The sequence below is a fragment of the Elephantulus edwardii genome, unplaced genomic scaffold, assembly GCF_000299155.1.
Source record: "Elephantulus edwardii isolate Elephantulus edwardi_28Jun2011 unplaced genomic scaffold, EleEdw1.0 scaffold00089, whole genome shotgun sequence".
Lineage (NCBI taxonomy): Eukaryota > Metazoa > Chordata > Mammalia > Macroscelidea > Macroscelididae > Elephantulus > Elephantulus edwardii.
In genome coordinates this window covers 12286717-12307602 of record NW_006399839.1, presented here as the reverse complement: position 1 = coordinate 12307602, position 20886 = coordinate 12286717, and the positions used below count along the sequence as shown (strand labels likewise).

The 20886-nt window shown below is 43.2% G+C and overlaps 2 protein-coding genes across 2 annotated transcripts in view; one reads left to right on the top strand and one right to left on the bottom strand.

The window, feature by feature from the left end:
* Positions 1-5763: 5763 nt before the first annotated feature.
* HSCB (HscB mitochondrial iron-sulfur cluster co-chaperone) lies at positions 5764-15948 on the bottom strand. Its single transcript, XM_006890473.1, has 6 exons — positions 15710-15948; positions 14387-14483; positions 12997-13086; positions 12264-12408; positions 9935-9982; positions 5764-5855 (listed from the first exon to the last, which is right to left on the bottom strand). Exons 1-6 carry the CDS (start codon positions 15946-15948, stop codon positions 5764-5766), a joined length of 711 nt encoding a protein of 236 aa, XP_006890535.1.
* A 2063-nt stretch (positions 15949-18011) lies between these two features.
* Positions 18012-20886, top strand: part of CHEK2 (checkpoint kinase 2) — a 48852-nt gene continuing 45977 nt past the window's right edge. Inside the window, exon 1 of the mRNA XM_006890522.1 lies at positions 18012-18387. Coding sequence (XP_006890584.1) covers positions 18012-18387 — 376 coding nt within the window. The remainder of the gene's footprint in view (positions 18388-20886) is intronic.

The following is a 20886-nucleotide window of genomic DNA, read 5'->3' as shown; positions in this document are numbered from 1 at the left end:
GAAAAGCTAGACTATATTAAGAAGAATGTGGCAGGAAGAAGACTCACCAACAACCTGTGTTACACAGACGATAAAACATTGTTGAAAGTAAGGAGGATTTGAAAGGTACAGCCTTCAGTATGGGTTATATCTCAATATTTTTTTAAAAAATATCCTCACTAACTGGCAACATCATGATAGAGAATTATCAAATATTTCATCTTGTTTAGATTCACAATCAACACTCTTGGCAGTCAGGAAATCAAAAATATATTACACTGGGAAAGTTGCTGTCAGAGACCTCTCCAAAGTACTGAGGATTAATGATGTCAGTTTGTGAAGACTAAAGTACACCTCATCCAAACCATGATCTCTTCAGTTCCTTGCTATGAATAAGGATGATAGAAGGAGAGTCGATTCCTTGGAGTTGCAGTGTTGGAGAAGAGTGCTGACTATGCCATGAACTGCCAGAAAGACTAACAAATATGTCTTGGAAAAGTTGCAGCCAGGGATGCTCCTTGGAGGCAAGGATGGAGAAGCTTCGTCTCACATACTCTGGGCATACTCAGGAAGGTGGAGGGTCAGCAAGAGGGAGTAACCCTCAATGAGATGACAAAGATGGCATAGGATAGGGCAGGGTTCAGATCCACTGTCCATAGACTTAACATGAGTCCTCGTTAACTGGAGGACACACAAAAAGAGGACACTGGTATTATAGTATTATAGGTCACACCCTAGAGAAACTCCTTTTACAACAGATTGGAGCGATGATAGAATTAAAGAGTACTGCATTCCAAGTTTTATCCTTTTACAAATGTTTACAAGTATTTTTTTATTAGATCATGGGGATCATGCTATGTATTGGAGGGGGCAAAGTTCAATCTACGACAAAGGATACTTTTCTGTATGGATGGCAGATATTTTCACGCCTTATTTAGGATAAAGTACAAATTTGATTTCATTTTAAGTCAAATAGGTCAAGTGTTATTGCTGTTAGTTGCCAATGAGTTGACTATGACTCTTACGACACTATGAACAACAGATTCAAACTTTCAGCTTCATCTTCTCTGTCATGTTCAAGTCCATTATGGTAGCCATTGCCTCAATCCATCTCACTGAAGATCTTCCTCTCTTTTTTGGATCTTCTTGGGCAATGACTAGGGAAGATAGAGGGGGAAACAATGCCTTTGAGCTGTGGAGCTGGAGAAGAGTATTGAATATACCATGGACTGCTAAGAAAATGAACAGGTTCATCCTGGAGAGAGTTAAACCAGGCTACTCCTTGGAGACAAGGATTCTGAAGCTTCATCTGACATACTATGGACATGTTGCAAGGAGGGACCAGTCCTTGGAGAGGGACGTCATGCATGGGAGGGTGGAGGGATAGCACAGGAGAGGAAGACCCTCTCTATGAGGTAGATTGATTGAGTGACTGGGGTATTCAGGGTAGGTGTGTTGGAGACAGTGAGACTGGCCAGGGATAGAGCAGGGTTTAGGGTTGTTGTACATAGGATTGTTATGAGTCATTGGCAACTCAATGGCACATAACAACAACAACAACCTTTCCAACATGATGTCTCTCCAAGGACTGGTTCCTCCTGAATATAAGCTAAAAGTCAGTTTCACCATCCTTGCATGTAAGAAGCACTGTGGTAGTGCCTTCTTCAAGACATATTTGTTTGTCCTTTTGTCAGTCTATATGTGAAATGGAAATTTAGGTTTTGATTTGCTGGTAAGGGGCTCAGCATGACCTATTCCATCTGAAACTAATTTAGTCAAGCTAACAATTTCTGCCCTTTTGACCATACTCTCAGTTAATTGTGGGATGCAATCAAATTTTATGAAAGAATAACACTGCCAACATATTGATGCTCAGGTCAGGTTGCAATGGACTCTTCATAGACTACTATTGGTTGCACTCCATCTAATTAATTCTAATTTATAACAACTCTATGTGATAGGGTAGAAATATTCCATAAGGTTTTCTAGGCTATGGTTGTTGTGTTTTTTTTTTTTTAACTGTAGTTTGAGTGAAAGTTTACAGAGGAAAATGGTTTTCAACTCAACCATCTATATGCATTTTGTTCTATCACATTCATTCCACTTACATTGCAGCCACCTTCTTTGCATAGTGCATCTCTCTCTTTTCCTCTCATCCATCACAAAAAATATCTATTATTTATTTAATGATTTTTTTCTTTCTTCTCTGTCCTCTCCCATCCATGGTAACCATTGAAGAACGTTTCTTCCTGAGTGTAAACATTTTCTTAGCTTTTCATAATACCCGTTGTTGTGTTATGATGTGCTTTCAAGTTGAGTACAACTCATAACCACTTATGAACCCTGTCCTTGACAGCAGACTTTCCCAATACAATACAATACATCTTTTAATTTCTTGACTGCAGGTGCCAAGGGTGTGAATACCAGCCAGATGAAATAGTTGACAACTTAATCTTTTCTCTATTATTATGTTGCTTATTGGCCCAGTGGTGAAGATTTGTCTTCTTGATGTTGAGATGTGATCCATATTGAAGGCTTCGATCTCCTGCAGCAAGTGCTTCAAGTCCTCCTCGCTTTCAGTATGGAAGTTTGTCTGCATAATGCAGACTGCTGTTGAGTCTTCCTTCAATCCTGATGCCACATTCTTCTTCAGAGTCCAACTTCTTGAACGATTTGCTCAGCATATTGAACAGGCAGGGAGAAAGGATACAAGCCTGATGTTTTCCTTTTTTAATTTGAAACCATGTAATGTTCGTTCTTTGCTCTGTTTGCACAATAGCCTCCTAGTCTAGGTCCATGCTTTGCATATGCACAATTAAGTGTTTTGGGATTCCCATTCTTTTACATATTGGCCATAACTTGTTATCTGTTTGGCTATAACCATGGAAATGAGATGACCAGGGCTTGCTTTCATAGAGCAAGTGGGAGGGTTCAAACCGTTAAGCTCTAGGTTAGCATCTCTAGGCATCCTTAGGGGTTGAGGTAGACCCTTCATTTGTTTCCCTTTTAGCCAGACAGTGTAATCCAAAGAGGGCTGCTGACCTTTCAACCTGCTGGAGCCACACTTCCTGTGGAATTCAAATTTAGGATTACTTGAAAAGGTTCTCAGATTTGGAAGTCTAGTTAAATTTTGTTTGGATGAAAGGGGCAAGAATTTGGAAGAGAAAAAAAAGTAATCCCACTGACCTTAGAAGCTATGACTCAGAACATTGTCTTTTTTTTTAGGAACATTGTCTTTTAAAAGTGTATTCCCTCAATCAAAGATGGTTTGCAGGGAGGCCCACTCTGCAGCTGGTGAGGGGAAAGTTTCTTTGAAGTATTTCCAAAGATTTTTTTTTCTTCCAGGCAATGCTTATCTGATTTCTCTTTGTGGGTTAGATTGTTTTGGTCCTAATAATTGTTCTGAAAAAGGAATGACTATTATCTACAAAAGTTATTTCAAACACTCCTTTCAAGTCCTCTTTCTTTGGAAAAAGTAAGACCATGTAACCAGAACATTTGTTTGCACAGTCATTATTTTCTTAAATGACTCCCAGTGTGTTTTCAGACAAGTAACTCCTTTTCCTCGTAATTTGTAAGGAGGGTGGCAAATGTAGTGGTATTGTCTCAAGTAATGAATGTTGAGCCAGACAGGTGCTAATTCCCACAATGGCTAATTTGCCTTCTGAAGACTGGCAATCCCTAAAATAGCTTAGCATAACTGAATCAAGGTTATAAATGATAAGAATTTATACAAGGCCTAAATTCTTTTTTTTTTTTATTTTTTTTGTGTGCGTGTACCGTCAAATCAGATCTGACCGGTACAGGAGGAGATTGTCCCTCCTTCCCTGGCAGAGCATCTGGTGGATTCAAACCGTGCACCTCTGGGATTGTAGTTGCAGCTTCTTACCACTAGGCCACCAGAGCTCCCCGCAAGGCCTAAATTCTTAGGAAAGAACTAAAGTGAATGCAGAGTTGAAGCTCCAGTAGTAGTACTTAAGCCTTGGTTCAACACTGACTTTAATAAGATTACAAACAAGTGAGATTCTTTCTTGAAGAATTTGATGTCATTTCTTGGAATTTTTTTTTCTTTTCTTAATTTTTGTGTTTGTACCATCAAATCAGATCTGACTAGTACAGGAGGAGATTGTCCCTCCTTCTACAGCAGAGCATCTGGTGGATTCGGACCGCTCACCTTTCGGATTGCAGGGCAGCTTTTTGCTACTAGGCCACCAGAGTTCACTGGTTTCCTGGAATTTTTTTTAAAGCAGAGTTTTCTACTTGATATTTTAATTTTCTTTGATCTGGAGACCTAAAATGTTTTCTTCTTCTTCCTCTTGGAAATGAATCAAGAACTTGACTGGCTACCAGAAGAACAAATCTATTTTGAAGTACAGCTAGACAGCTCCTTAGATACCTGGATGGCAAGACTTCTTGCCATGTACTTTAGACATGCTATCAGAAGAGGCCAGTCTCTGGGGAAGGGCATCATGCTGGGTGAAATAAGTATGGTTAGATGTCATCAAGAAGGCTATAATTTATAGTGACCCTATGAACAACAGATCTGGACTTTGTCCTGTCCTGGACCATCCCATCATCTCTGAAAAACCATTATTACTGTCACCTTGTCATCCACCTTGTTGAGGGTCTTCCTCTCTTTCTCTGACCCTCCAACTTCCCCAGCATGCTGTCTTTTTCCAAGGACGGGGCTTTCCTGACAACATATCCAAGTTATGTGAACTATGTTTCACCATGCTGGCCTCTAAAGAACACCCTGGTTGCACTTCCTCCCAGATAGATTTCTTTGTTCTTTTGGCAGTCCATGGGATATTCAGTGAAGACATTTGAAGATGTATTGGGAAATCTGCTATCAAGGACCTCTCCAAAGTGCTGAAGAGCAAGGATGTCAGTTTAAAGATTAAGGTGCACCTGAACCAAGCCATAATTTTTTCCAATTGCTTTTCTTTTTCAAATGCTTCTTAAACATCTGAAAATTGGACAGTGAAAAGGGATGGCAGAAGAATTGTTGATGACTTTAAATTGTAGTGGTAGAGAAGAGTACTGAATAATCCAAGAGTTTAAAAAAAAAAAAGGAAACCCCTCAGGGACATGGCCTGATCCCAGTGGCTGTACCAAAGGGCTTCAAACAAAGCAACAGTTGTGAGGATGGCAGTGTTTTCTTTTGTTGTACCTAGCAACTAAAAACAACAACAATTCTTCATAATATTATCTACATTTAAAAATAAGGCCAAAGTGACTTTGGGGCTTGGCATGTTTACTAAACAGAATGTCCCATGTTCACACAGTCTAACCTAGTTATCTATCTAAAAGCTGTCATTTCACTGAGAAAAAGACATGGTTTTAGGGCAGACAATACAAATTACTTAACCAATTCCAATGCTCTGCCTATTTGTATACATAGAATTTTCAGGAAAACATGTTCATTTGTTTACCCTTTATCTATGGGTGTTCTTTTGTGCACCTGCAGCGAAGTTGAGTGGTTGTGAGTGAGGCCATGTGGCCCACAAAAGTGGAAATACTTACGTCTGGCTTTGACAGAAAAAATATGCTTATCCCTGATCTTGGGAATCCAGTTGTCCCCACTTGTCCATCCCCTGACCAGTGTGTCTGTCAATCTAAATGTGAGTGAGGATGTCATATAAAGTATCAGATGAAGAAATCACCATGATGACAGCCATTAATCCTGAGGTTTAATAAAATAAGCAATTAGCATTCTTAATGACCAGGAGCCTGAAAGGAAATACACAGGAACTTTATTTTTAGAACGTTTAAATGAAAAAACAATCAGAGTGGAATCTTCTTCAACTTAAGCTTTTCTTCTACATTTGAAAAATATCTCATTTTTGTTAAAATTTCCTTGGCTTTTTCAAAGTCATCTGAAATAAATAGAGACACTGATGTCAGGTTTCATTTCAAACAGGAATCTAACCAGATCTGTTGACTGAGGCAGTAAGATCAAAGCCGAGCCCCAGCTTCTGGGAGATCCGTCAACCACTCAGTAAATCTGAACAATGGACAGGGCAGCCATTTGGGCTGTTAAGTGGGCAAAAGTATTACTCAAAGGCGGCAAGAGTAGACTAGCTGACAGGCTATTGTTAAGCATCACTGAGTCGACTATGACTCACAGTGACCCTGTGAACAACAGATCTGAACTATGCCCTGATTCTCATCATCTGTCCCAATGTCCTGCTGTATCACAGCATATAGACTTCAAACAAGATTGATTGCCCTTCAGGATGGTCCTCAAATAATAAATGGGTGTGCTTTAAAATGATTCCATTTCATACACGGTGGTAATAGAGCTATGAAAAGGGTGACAAGCCATATCTTTACCAGATGTTCAGGGACAGGCTACATACATTTTGGGATCGATGTCACAGACTGATGGTCTTTAAATAGTCCTTCAGTATGCATACCCATGTGCTACTTGCCCTTCAAGGGAAGTTTTGGGATGTTATAAATCACAAGGGAGGCAGACTGACCGTTAGTCTCCCGAGTAGCACCTAGTGGATACAAAGTGCCCACCTTTGGGTCCATCACATAATTCCTTACCCACTGGGCCACCAGAGCTCGCATAATAAGTGTAAGGTCCTCATATAAAAGTAAGCAAAAAATTAAGTCCCAGAGATTATGTAAGGTATAGTTCCATTAAAGAAAATTTAAAAATCATGCAAAACAAAATAATATATTGTTAGATTCACATAGGAGGAGGCCTGGTGGCACAGTGGTTAAGTCTCTGGCTGCCAACCAAAAGGTTAGCGGTTCAAAGCTACCAGTTATTCTTTGGGAGAAAAATCTGGCAATCTTGTGTAAGAATATATGGCCTTGGGGATCCTAGGAGGCAGGTGTACTCTCTCCTACGGGGTGGCTTGAGTTGGAATTGACTCAAGGACAGTATGTTCGGTTTTAACATACAGAGGGTTGCAATGGAGAAGTTAAGGGATTGAGAACACAAATTAGGAGCGTGGCTACCATGGAGAGGGTCTACGGGGGTTTGAAAAGACCAGGGGACATGCTCTGTTTTTTATCAGAAGCTGTAGCGCCATAGTTTTTCTGTCCGTACTTTTTCAGTACTTGTCGCGGTGCATAAAATCAATTCCAGTGGGTTTTCAGAGGCTTTAACATGTTGCCGCAAATGATGCCAAGAAAAATGTTTCTAAGCACAGTTGTCAATTTAAGTGTGCGGCAACATGTTAAACTGATTGGAAGGGATGCCTATCTTTCACCTTTCTTTCTTTTTTTATAAAAAAATTTTGGTTGTGATTTTAACCAATATTTACAGAGAAGTTAAGATATTCATTCATTCTTGCACATTTTACCCCCTTGCCTTTCTCTCCCCCTCCTCCAGTTCACTTAAAAAACCCCCAAAACATTCCATTTCCTCCTATCCCCGTCCTCTCTGCAATGATATTATCTCTTATTCTGGGCTGTTATCATACATAAAATTCCCAATCATATAGGCCATCTTTCTCAGCCTTAGGGCTGAAAGTGCAACTTCTTACCACTCGTTCACCAGAGTTCTTTTCAATACTCATTTGTTCTCTCTCCTTTTTGGTTTTATTTCATAATGAAAGAAATGTCACTGTCAAGTTCATTCTGATGCACGGTGACACTGCTGGACACAGAGCAGCCCCACAGGGTTCCCAATGCTCTCTACAGAGCAGAGTGACTGCTGGGCTTGAATTGCTCATCTTTCAGTTAGCAGTCGAGTACTTAATAACGGTGCCACCAGGGCTCCCTCTAAGTACAAAAGTAAACACATACAAAGGTTTGGGGGTGGGCCCTGCTCACCATGGATGTACATCCTAACCAGTGGCTTGAGGACACAGCACTTCAGGAAGATGGGTTGGGCCAGATTAATTTTTTTTTTTTTGCTATTAATCTATATTAAAACCCCTTGGGTGCTATTAATCTATATTAAAACCCCTTGGGAAAGTCAGGGACCTCTCCAGAGTACTGAAGAGCAATGATGTCAGTCTGGAGACTAAGGTGCGCTTGATCCAGGCCATGGCTTTTGCAATTACATGCTATGCATCAGAAAGCTGGACAGTGACTAGAGATGACAGAAGGAGAATTGATGCCTTTGAGCTGTGGTACTGGAGAAGGGTATTGAATATACCATGGACTGCTAGAAGAACAAACAGGTTTGTCCTGAAGAGGGTGAAACCAGGCTGCTCCTTGGAGGCAAGGATTCTGAAGCTCTGTCTGACATACTTTGGGCATATTGCAAGGAGGGACCATTTCTTGGAGAAGACATCATGCTTGGGATGGTGGAGGGACAGTGCAAGAGAGGAAAACCCTTGATGAGATGGATTGATTTAGTGACTGGCATAATGGGGGTAGGTGTATCAGAGAAAATGAAGCTGGCTCAGGATAGAGCAGGGTTCAGAGCTGCTGTACATAGGGTTGCTATGAATCGCAGGTAGCTTAATGGCACATAACAACAACAACAACCCCCAATCCCAAATCCACTTTTCAGAATCAACTCCTACACACCGTGCAAATGTATCCTCTTGGCCTCAAATGACTGGGCTAGGCGCCTACCTCAAACTGGGCAATCACATTCGCTCTTCCAGGAATCTAGAGTTGAGTCTAGTAGATTTCAGAGAGATGGTGAAAGGTCTTCTTCCCTAAAAGGTAAAATACTAAGGAAGATTCACGATAATGCATCCGATGAGGAGGGCCATTCTGGAACAAGTTGATGGGACTGGTTAGCAGAGAGAAGGACAGAATGGCCTTCTCCAGAAGGCTGAGCCCAGGGCTGTCCTGGTTCTTCACTGCTTTCTAGCTTCCAAGTCCTCCTCTGGAAAACTTTTAATCTCACTGTAATGTGACCATTTCGGGTCCTACCTCTCTGAATTCTGGGAGACAGTCCTGAGCCCTTACAATAAGCTCTCTTCATCTAATCAGTCCAGGCATTTTTCTCCTGTATTCAAATGATTGCTAAGTCAAAGGCCTATTATTTCCTTTTAAAAAGAGGTGGCACAGGTCTGAGATGGACAGGAAGGCTGGATCCTGTGTCTTGGGCCTGAAAGCCAGGGTATTGGGGAGTAAGATGAAAATGACATGGATCAGGGTAGAACACTGAGACAGTGCTGAAGGATGGGATCCTTGGTTCAGAAGGCACCCAGAACACAGGATGGCTTCAACAAGACACTTATATTTGAGTGTACCAAGGATTATAAAGATGGTACTGGACTGGGTAATGTTCCAAGGGGTAGCCATGAGTCAGTGCCAACTGAATGGCAACTAACAGGTCCATTTTTGCCTTGGGCATCTGCCTCCTGGGACTTTGTAGAAGAAAAAGGTGTGCAGACTTTGCTAAGTGGTCACTTTTTAGCACTGCCCTCAGGCCTCCCCACCATCCCTTGGCTTTAGTTCAGCATCTCATTTTATCTTCTACTTGTCAAAGGAAAAAAGGACTTTCTCCTGCATAATGTTGAGTAGATGCTTCTTTGTGTTTGGTGCACAACTTATTTTTCCTGTAAGACTGTGACTCCTTCAGGGCAGAAATACAGGAATTACACTATCAACCCAAAGGGAGGCAGTTTGAACCCGCCAGCTGCTCTGAGGGAGAAGTATGGGCAACCTCCCATCATATATACATCCATCCATATATTTATATCTATATACTTATGTATATAAAGGAGCTCTGGTGGCAGAGTGGCAAGAAGGTGCACGGCAATCCCGAAGACATGTGGTTCAAATCTCATCAGCTGCTCCACCAAGATGAGTAATCTCCTCCCATGTGATTAACTGCCTCTGAAAACCGCTGGAGGGTCAGCTATGGGTCAATTCCAACTTGATGGTTACCAACAACATATGTATGTATATGACACATGACACTGCTTGTCGTGTTATTGTAAGCTATAGAACACTGTTTACACTGCTCTTGTAAGCTCATTGCCTACAATTTCTTTTCAAACCTAAGAAAGTCAAGAAGCAAAGAAAATACCTTGTTCAAAGGCCCGGCTTGCGTTGTCAATACATTCTTTCTGTTTGACTGAAAGAGAAAATCATTACTTTTCCTACTCAAGTTGACTCAATATAGGAAAACAATACTTTCTAATCATGCTGGCTTGAATAATCCAAGCAGGAAGCTTTGACTCAAGGGTTACATTTTATAAGTTCTGTTTACGGATAGTGACGCCTGCTCAATGTAGCCCTGACAGACATTAATCCCATCATCTTTTCTATACTGCAAAGGTCTCAGGGGGGCAATCTCTTTAAAGTGAGAGTTAGGAAATCACTGAACGTTTTTAAGCTTGGCAAAGGCTGATGTGTTAGACTTGGGTTTCAAAAAGATCACACAAGTGACAGTATAGAAATAGCACTGGTGATGCTAGAAGGTATTAGTTAGACTTTGTTATGTGCTGGGGAGTTGGGGCTGACTCACAGCTGACCCTCTAGCTGTTTCCAGAGGCAGTAAATTGCATGGGAGGAGAGTGCGTCCTTCACCCTTGGAGCAGCTGGTGGATTTGAACTACATGCCTTTGAGATGACAGCAGAGCCACTCAGCTACCAGAGCTCCCACAGATAGTCAAGAGCTATTGTAGGTATTCAGTGGAGAGAGACTAGTAGCTTGGAACAGTGTAGTGGAGGTGAATATAGATAGCAGGCAGAAAGGAGATAAAAACTGTAAAACTTGTAGATGGTTGTCAAGGATGCCTTCAGCATATTTAGACTTGTGTCAACTCGATGGTGCCATTTGCTCTGAGAAGGAATAAAGTGTCTTTCATTCCCTTCCCCCCCATTTTTTAATTGAGTGGGAGGACACTCAATTCCATTTTGAGCAGGCTGCATTGGAATAGATGAACTCCAAGGAGGCATGGAACATGTCTTGTTTGCTGTTGTATCCTCAGTGGTAAGGACAGTGTGTGGTTCACAGTAAGCACAGTGTAAACCATTTGTCAAAGTATGTAAATGTATGGAGTCCAGGTAAGATCTCTGGAGCCTTTTCTTCAGGAGTAAGTGGAAAACAAAGCCATATGGGGTCCAAAGCTCACAGTCTCAGCCTTTGCTCTGTTACACTATCTGCTATGATTCCCATGAAATTCTCAGATCTGTTTTCCTCACCAAAGATAACAGCATATTCTAAAATGACACCAAAGCAGCTCTGGTAGTCTAGTGGTAAGAAGCTGCACTGCAATCCCAAAGGCATGCAGTTCGAATCCACCAGTTACACTATGGGAGAAGGATGAGCAATCTCCTCTCATAAAATTTACTGCCTCTGAAAACCTGCTGGAGGGTCAGCTCTGGGTCAGTTCAGACTTAACGGCACACACCCACCAGCCCACCAACCACCACAATGACAAAGAGCCCTCTCCAGTCTGTAGGGAGTTGTGCTCCTACTGCTAATCAAAGTCCATGACTTTCTAGTGGATTTGATCCACCACCAGCTCCATGGGAGAAAGGTGGGCCCTCTCCTAGGGAAAAACTTAGTGAAGGGTCAGCTATGTGTTGGTTCCAACTTGATGGCACAGAGAGAGGAAATGAATGACATAATGAGTTGGAAGGAACAAAATACAAAATATAGTCTTTGTGGTGCTGTAGAATTGATCTTGACCCCACAAGCCCCCACCTGACAGAAGAGAAGTTCCCCATGGAGCTTCCTAGGCTTTAATCTTTATTGAGGAAGTTCTGGTGGATTAGTGACAAGAAGTTGCACTGCAATCCCGAAGGCATTAAGTTCGAGGCCACCAGCTGCTCCTCGGGGGAAGGATGCACAATTCCTCCTGTGCAGCCTCTGAAAACTCACTAGAAGGTCGGTTATGGGTTGGTTCTGACTTGATGGTACACCACCACCACCACCACAACAATAACAATAACAACAATCTGTCTTGAAAGCTGACTGCTGGCTTTTTCTCACAGAGCCACTCTGTGGCCTCCAATTGCCAACTTTTAGTTAGTATTAGATACTATCCCATTCTTTTACTGTGATTGGAATGAAGTTTACAAAACAAATTGGCCTCCAACCATTCACATATAGTTTTCTCTATAATGTTCATTTTAATAAACAACTTTAATAAGCAACTGCACTCCTCCCATTTCCACCCTGATATTCTCATTTCCACTAATCTTACCTCCACCTGACGTCTAGGCTTTATATGTGGGCAAATGCTGCTCCTTTGGCCTTCTATAATAATAAGAGCAGCAGTGGTAGAGGGGCTTCAGGCCTTTTGTTCATAGGGTTGCTATGAGTCATGCTCGACTTGAAGGCAATCAACAACAACAATATATAGCAATGATAGTAAAGTAGCATTTGGCACTGCTTTCTTCTTTACCTGTGATGATGGACTCAATCTCATTCATGTCAGCATCACTTTGAGCTTCTGCCAGTTTTTCATTGATCTCCATGATTTCCACGAGGAACTGCTTGTCCATTTCACAATCAGTGCCTTCAGGGATCTCTATTCCCCGGAGCTTTAGCTTTTTGAGGGAAGAAGCAGACAAGTTTGGTTCAACAAACCATGGCCGGAATCCTGTAAAGCTTACTCATGCTTCGGAACATCGCATCACTTATCGGGAAAGCCTGAGCTATCTCAATAATGAAACGATGAGGGTAGGGGGCTGGAAGCCTGATTGAGACAGAGTGCTGGACAGAGCCTCTCTTTGCGTTTCACGGAGCTGTATGACTCTGAGGGGTTACTATCTCACTCCAGAGGTTGAAGTGAATGTTTGTAAAGACTCTATTCAATTCCAAAGTGTCCGAGAGACTAAAATTTCTCCCAAACCAAAAAACTCTCTGTCCTTAAAAGCCACCATCAACATGTTGTAATTTACACAAAAAGGGGGAGAGGATTAGAACCAGAGGAGGCAAGCAATTGGAGCAAATAACACTTGCAGAGAATACTCAAGAGAAAAGGATACTCGTGTATTATCTATGGGGTGAAATATTGGCTCTCTGGACCAGCTCAGGTCTCTAGCACTCTTCTGCTAATGATAGGAGGGGCAGCTGTCCCCAGACACAAGGAGCACCAGGTTGTCACATATAAAAGAGTTGGGAAATCACCTTACAAGGTATAGTCCCCTGCTTAGAGGCGCCAGGAGGGTCTTATAAGCATCATTCACCAGGGTCGAGTGCTTCTCTGAGAAGTCCTTTTCAGTCTGTCAGCAGGAGATGAAGACAGTCTTATGAACATCCATGTTAATCACCTCACATTTACAACTTGTTTTATGAGAAGCTGATGGGTTGTTGCTGTTGTTAAGTGCCATCGAGTGGCTTGTGTCTCGTAGCGACCCTATGTTCAACAGCTCTGAACCCTGCTCTATCCTGTGCCATCCTCATTGTCTCCGACACACTCGCCCCAATTACCCTAGTCACTGAGTCAATTCGTCTCACCCAGGATCTTCCTCTAAATCATTTATGAAATGAAGTCCTGATATGGGCCACAATATGAATGAAATGTGATGACATTATACTGAGCGAAGTCAGTCAGTCCCAGACAGACAAATGCTATCACTTAAGCGAGATAGGCAAATTTACAGAAACAGAAACTTATCTGTGGTTACCAGGTGGAAAGTTGGGGAAAATAAGGGGAATTACTGCTTAAGGGGGGACTGAGTTTACATTCATCACGATGGACTATCTTGGAGAAAGATAGTGATAATGGCTGTACAACATAAAAAGGGTAAATAGTGTTGAGTTCTACTGAACTTACAAGTGTTTTAAGTACACTTTCTTTTTTAATAGGCAGACTGCCACATGCAGCGCCTCATTTGGATGTGCCTGGAGTCTTGGAAGCTTGACTACCCTACGTTCTCCTACAAATGGATCTTGAGAGCTTGTTTGGAGGTTCTAGCAGGGGAGCGCAGCTACTCGTATGCCCTTGATCGAAGGACGGTCTTCCTTCTATCGGGGATGGCCGTCCTCTTCAACAGAGCGTGCAGCTTCGGGAGGGACGCACATGGATCGGTGAGGGAGGAAGGGGACACCCGCCTAGCCAGCCAGATCAGCCGAATCAACCCTGGCGATCAATGGGGTGACAGATGTCGCAGCCAGATCGCCCTCACATCCTTAAGTACACTTTCAGCAAAAGCAACCATTAAAGGCAGATGGGTAGAGTCTTCAGGAAGTGGCTGAAATGGAATCAGCTTTGGGTGTTGTTTTTGAATGCTCTGGAGTCAGAACTGACCCACAGCTGACTCTCCAGTGGGTTTTTAGAGGCATTAAATCACAGAGGAGGAGACTGTCCATCTTTCCGCCATGCTCTCAGCTGTGTACCACTGTGTTGGCAGTGCAACTCCTCACTTGATTTTACACTGGGGTCAGGCTGCCACAGGGTAGAGCTGGCTGTCCAGCTGGTCCCTGATAATCACAAGGCCACTGCCACCCTGCCACAAGGCTCTGTGCACCCTAGTGTGCACATATGTGCTTGGGATGATTAGGGGTGTCCAACAGGGCTACCTGAGACTTCTGGCTGAAGAAATCAGGATGGACAAGACGCTGTAGCTGCTGGTACCTGTGCTGAAGCTTCATGGTGTCAATCCTGAAGGACCGGTGGCTGGAAGAAAAGGAGCAGGTACAATTTATCAAACAAAGTAATTAAAGATTTGTTTTCTGTGGGAGATGGTTTCAAACAGAGGTAGGTGCACTGAATGAAAATAAACAGTACAAGGTCAGAGAGTTGTGTAAGAGCTGGATGCAGACATGACATCTGAAGAGAGATCTGCTTTTGGGTAGGAGTATTCAAAGAGCAGGGAGCTCTGGTGGCCAAATGGTTAAGAAGTTGTGCTGCCAACCCAAGGTCACGTGGTTTGAGTCTACCACCTGCTCTGTGGTGGGCTTTCTCCTCCCTGGCGACTCACAGCCTCTGAAAACCCTGTGGTGGGTCAGTTAGGAGCAGGTTCTGAGCGTTGAGTTATCTTTGTGGTCAGAAGTCACCCAATTAAAGTTTGAATTACTTAAAAAAAAAAAAAAAAGTCATCCAAGCAAGAGGAATCACAAGTGCAAAGACCCTGAGGTGGAAATGAGAATGGCAGTTGAGGAACCTTTTTTCTGGGACCTTTTACCACCATTCCCACATTCCTCTGCTCACATTAGTTTCCCAGCTTTTACTTCCTTTAAAGAGCCTCCCTGGTGACTCACTGGCTTGAGCCCACAAACCATGCAGTAGGACCAAGAAAAAGGGAGCAATCGGCTTCCATCAAGAGTTAGTCTTGAAAAGCTTTTGGGGAAGATCTACTCTGGCTTCTTGTTAGGGACCGACTCATAGGTGACCCTCCAGGGGTGTTCAGAGGCTGTAAAACACACGGGTGGAGATCGGTCATCTTTCTCTCCTGAAGCAGCTGATGGATTGGAACCGCCTTTGTTTGGGATGGCAGTGCAACTCCTTACCATTAGGCCACCAGAGGTCATTAACACTGTCCCAAGAGTATCCATCAGAATCCGCTATTCCCCACGGCTCTTCTCTCTTCCTCTTTGTTTTCACTTTCTCAATTTCACTCTTAACTTCTCTGACCTTTCTACTCAAGTTGCTTTAGTCCTAAATTCAATTGCTCTATCTCAGGCTTCTCCTCTGAAAGGGATCCTCCATTTTAAACACCCCAGATGCTTTAAAAGTCTCCTTCTCAGACCCGCCCCTAAGTTTTCTCGCCCTCGGGGCCCTTTCCCAGCCATCATTTTCCCCAGGTCCCGCCTCTGATCAGCTTCCTGGCCACTCCTACTTCCCCAAACCCAGGCAGCCCTTGGCAGGTATCTCTGCCTGTTCCCCGAAATCGCCACCCATACCAGTCCATGAGGCTGAAGTAATCTCGAGTGGGGTCGGGGGGCTGCAGCGCGCGGCACTGCGGGCAGAAGAACGTGTTCCCCCGCCCCGGGCCCTCGGGGCCGCGGCCGCAGTTCCAACACCGGGGGGTGTGGCTTCGAGCTTGCGATGTAGCATGGCAGCTCAGGGGTCTCCTCCCGGGGACCCAAGCTGACCATAACCCCCACACCCGAAGCAGGGCCAGAGCCCTCCCGCCCCACATCTGCGCACGGTCTCTCTCGTCGTGGTCACCGTGGGGCAAACAGTAGCAAGCAAGCAAATAAGCGGCCAGAACACATTTGCTGATTGGCTGGAGGGCGTGAGGGGCGGGATCAACCGGGAAGCTCGGATTCTGTGTCCCGCTTTGCATTCAAAACTACAATTCCCAGTAGGCACTGAGGCTCACATCCGCTGATTTTCATTGGCTATGTATAGTAGAAGGCGTTTTTGATTGGCCGAGAGAGAAGTTTGTACTACACACTTAGCGCCACTCGGCTGGCTGCAATTGCGGTGAATGTGTTGGTCCTGGTGGGCTCTGGGTGAGTCATAGTGGGAAACATTTCTTGGGTGTTTTCGAATCCTGTCCTCCAGGTCTAATGCTAGCAGAGTCTACGGAGCTTCCGCTTTGCGGAGTTTGGCATCAAGGAGGGGAAGCGCGTGCGTGAGCAGAATGACTTTCTTCCTCCTTTGCAGATAAACTTCGAGTTTACTTTCCCTTGTGATTTGCAAGCTCCTGCTTGCCCAGATCTTGCAGAATGGGAAGTTGCAAAATGTAGTCCTCCAAAATCAAAGCAAAGAGGTTTTAGAAAGAGTTCTGCGAGCCGTACTGACATTATTTAAACTCAATCCCGTAGGTATTTGTGGGGAACCCACTCTTCACTACCATGTGCCGCAAGAACGAGAAACTCATTACCCTGTATAAATGTGTAGGATGGCTTAGTGGGGAATGGGCAGCGTGCACTAGACCTCTTTGGGACTCAAATCTTTACTGAAAAAAAAGATTGTGTTGCACGTGTGAGGTCTTTGGAAATAGGAGGCGTTCACAGTCACGTGGCTTTGCAGTGGTCATCGGCGCCCTTTAAATCGCCTCTTTGCGTGACCTGGTTACAAAGTCATACTGCCCGTCATTTCGGTTCTAAAGCATAGTGACCGCGGTTTTAATGCATCGTGACCCTCCAGCTAGTTTCCAAAATTATAAATTTTAATGGGAAGGAACTGCTCATTTCCCTCCACCATTGAATGCCTTGTGGATTCGAACTTACAGCTTGCAGCTCCAGACATTGCACCACGAAGGCGTCTTTCTAATAAGAATTGCTCCCAATTATCATATAGTGTTGGAGTAGCTAGTGTGTTATATGCCTCGTTTTAATCCTATCTCTTTTTTCTGAGGGAGAAAATAGGCAATCTCCTCCAGTTAGATTTACAGCCTCTTAAAACCCAATGCAGGTTCAGCTATGAGTCAGTTCCAACCCCACAAAGTGTGTGAATTGGAGATTCAGAAGTTGAGACCTGCCTACTGTCATGCAAAGATTTGCTCCGGCCTCAGACCTTAAGTTATTATGCCACCATACTTTGTCCCAATCACAGAGGCCAGACTTCCTTTGTCATAAGCTTTAACACGTTCTTTTTTTAGTCATTAGAGGAGGAACTACATGCCAGTGAAGATCGGAAAAACTACAAAGGATCTTGCCTGCAAGATGCAGTTTTAGACCAGCACTTGGAGTGGCCCTCTTCTCTGGCATCACCTTCCTGGTGTGTTTGAAGGAAAGCTCATCTGGACCAGTCTTTCTTGAAAGCTATGTAAATACAGCAGTGTTGTTTACAACCACCATTCTCACTCTCCTTTTCTGAATGGTCCCTTCCCCCTTAACATAAACTCACTACCCGTTGGGTTTCCTATTTAACCTTATGGGTGCCTATTGCCAATTTGATCTCCTATAGACCTTCAAAGGGAGCTCTGGTGGCTTAGTGGTAAGGAGATGCATTGCCAACCCAAAACCACACAGTCCAAATCCACCAGCTGCTCTGTGGGAGAAAGATGGGTAGGCTCTTCTTGTGTAATTTACTGCCTCTGAAAACCCACTGGAGAATCAGCTGTAAGTTGCTTGCAACTTCATGGTATATAACAGACAACTTAGCATAGATCTTAAAATATCCCAGTGCTTAAGGCAGACAGAATTGTAAAAATTTTGGCAGAGCATATGTGCCCTGAATCGCTTTTCCTCCAATCATTGTAAATTGTCCATCCTTCATGTGTAAGGCTTATTCTTGTGTTTTGAGGTCGTGATGTCTCGAGAGGCAGATGTGGAATGTCAGCAGTCCCAGGATGCCTCTTCTCAGCCAGCTGCTGCTGCTGCCTCCCCGCCGTCCCATGGCCTATCCTCTCAGCCCCACAGCTCCTCGCAGTCCCCTAGCATCTTGCAGCCCCCTTCATCCTCGCAGCCCTGCAGCTCTTCACAGACTCATAACACATCCAGCTCCTCCTCTGGCACAGTAACCCAGTCCAGTCAGTCTTCTCACTCCAGTTCCGGGACTCTGAGTTCCTTGGATACAGTGTCCACTCAGGAGCTCTGCTCTATTCCTGAGGATCAAGAGCCAGAGGAACCACTCCCTGTCCCCTGGGCTCGGTTATGGGCCCTTCAGGATGGATTCTCCAATCTTGGTAAGTGCCTCTGTTACATGGTGCAGTGTTTTGTTCAGGAAAAAAATTACTCAAAGTTGTTCTAGCTGAGAGCTCCAGAGTCCTCCTCTACAGGGTCATTCTATAGTTAGAAGGAGAAGAAAGATGAAACTGAGAAAATAGCATTGAATAGTGTAGTAGCTCTTAAACGAATCTGATTTTGGGTTCCTTTTATTTATTCTTTTAAGGGACACTAGTGGCAAAATCTGTAGGGGAGTTGCACAGCTAACCTAAGATTTGTTTGGAATCCACCAGCCACTCTGCAGAAGAAAGCTGGACAGTCTCCTGTGTGATTTACAGTCTTGGAAACCTGCTGGAGGGTCATTTATAAGTCAGTTCTGATGTGGTGGTAGTGAGTTTGGGTTTTGCTTCTTTTAGCAAATGCTAATTGAGTTGAGGTGTTGGAGGAGAACACTGAACATCCCATGGTCAGCCAAGACAATGAATAGATACGTCTTGGAGAGGGTGCAGCCAGAGTGCTCTTCAGAGGCAAGAATGATGAGGCTTTGCCTCACATATTTTGGGTATGTTGTTAGGAGGGGCTGTTCCTTGGAGAAGGACATGATGCTGGGAAGGGTGGAGGGTTGGTAAAGAAGAGGAAGACCCTCAACCAGGTGGATTGACAGGGTGACTGCTGCAGTGGGCTCTTTGTGTGTGCAGGAAGTGTGAAGATGGCACAGAACAGAACTAGGTTCAGATCTTTGGTTCATAGGGTTGCTATGAGTCGTACTCAACTCGAGAGGGGGAAAAAACCCCCCAAAAGCCTCCAAAACAACAATTGAGTTCCGGATTGGACTCTCTAGACTGTTCAGAAAATGATAGCTTCACACAAACTTGCAAATATTTCTCACTGAATCTCAGAAACTTTGCCAGTTAATAACCTTGTGGTGGTTTGTATTGACTTTAAAAAAAATTTAATTTATTTTTATTTTGTGTGTGTGTGTGTGTGTGTGTGTGTGTACCGTCAAATCAGATTTGACTGGTACAGGAGGAGATTGTTCCTCCTTCTCCAGCAAAGCATCTGGTGGATTTGAACTTCTCACCTCTCAGATTGCAGTGCAGCTTCAGCTTCTTGCCACTAGGCCACCAGAGCTCGCTTTGACTTTAGCACATGAGTTTTAACGTTTCAGACTAGAGAGAAGATTATTTGTTGGCTACTGTTACTAGGGTTTGGTGTGTTTTTTTTTTCTATATGATTTTTTTTAAATTGTGGTTTGAATGGCTATTTACAGAGCAAACTGACTTCACATTCAACCATCCATACACATTTTGTTTTATGACATAAATGACAATACCCACATTGTAATCAAACTTCTTTCTATTTCCTCCTTGGAATTTTTGTTTTCCATTAATCCTTCTATCCTACCCTTTCTTGCCTTCTGAGCTTCGTCTCTGTACAGATGCTGTCCTCTCTTTTAGTAATTTTAATTACATTGAATGCTGCCCATTTGATAATTTTCCCCCTCAAAGTTATATTTTTAAAAAAATTTACATAAAGGTTTAAAAGTAATTTTTTTCTATACAGTCATTCAAAAATATTGAGTTTTATAACGTTGTCTGTGGTTAATTTTATTAACTAATTAGTATCTGAAAACCTCTTATTGTATATTTTTCCCCTTCAATCAATTTATCTAGTTATTCATTTTCACTTTCCTCTCCCTCCCTCCCTATCCATGTTATTCATATACTGTTAGTATTATCTTCTGGTAGACCGTTCCTTACCTTCTTTTTTTCTTATTTTTTTAATTAATGACTTTTTAAAATGCAACATATTCAAGCTACTGGTGGTAGTACTTAAGAATAGTTTGAGTAGAATGTTAAATAGTCCAGGAAGTATCAAAAGAAGATGGAAGGAGTACACAGTCACTGTATCAGAAGGAATTGGCTGACACAGAGGAATTTCATGAAATAACATATGAGCAAGAGCCTATGGTGATGAAGGAGGAAGTTCAAATTGCTCTGAAGGAATTGGCAAAAAACAAGGCTCCAGGAATTGATGGCATACCAATTGATTTATTTCAACAAACAGACGCTGCCATGGATGTGCTCACTAAGTTGTGCCAAGAAATCTGGAGGACAGCCAGCTGGCCAACTGACTGAAAAAAGATTGATATTTGTTCCCATTCCAAAGAAAGGTGATCCAGCAGAGTGTGGAAATTATCAAACAATACCATTAATATCACATGCAAGCAAGATTGTGCTGAAAATTATCCAAAAACGTTTGGAACAGTATGTCAGCAGAGAACAGCCAGATGTGCAGGCTGGATTTAGAAGAGGTCGTGGTACTAGGGATATTATAGCTAATGTCAGACGGATCTTGGCGGAAAGCGGATAATAGCAGAAGGATGTCTATTTGTACTTCATTGACTCTGCAAAGGCTTTTGACTGTGTGGATCACAACAAGCAATGGCTGACTCTGAGAAGAATGGGAATCCCAGAACATTTGATTGTGCTAATGCAAAACCTATACTTGGACCAAGA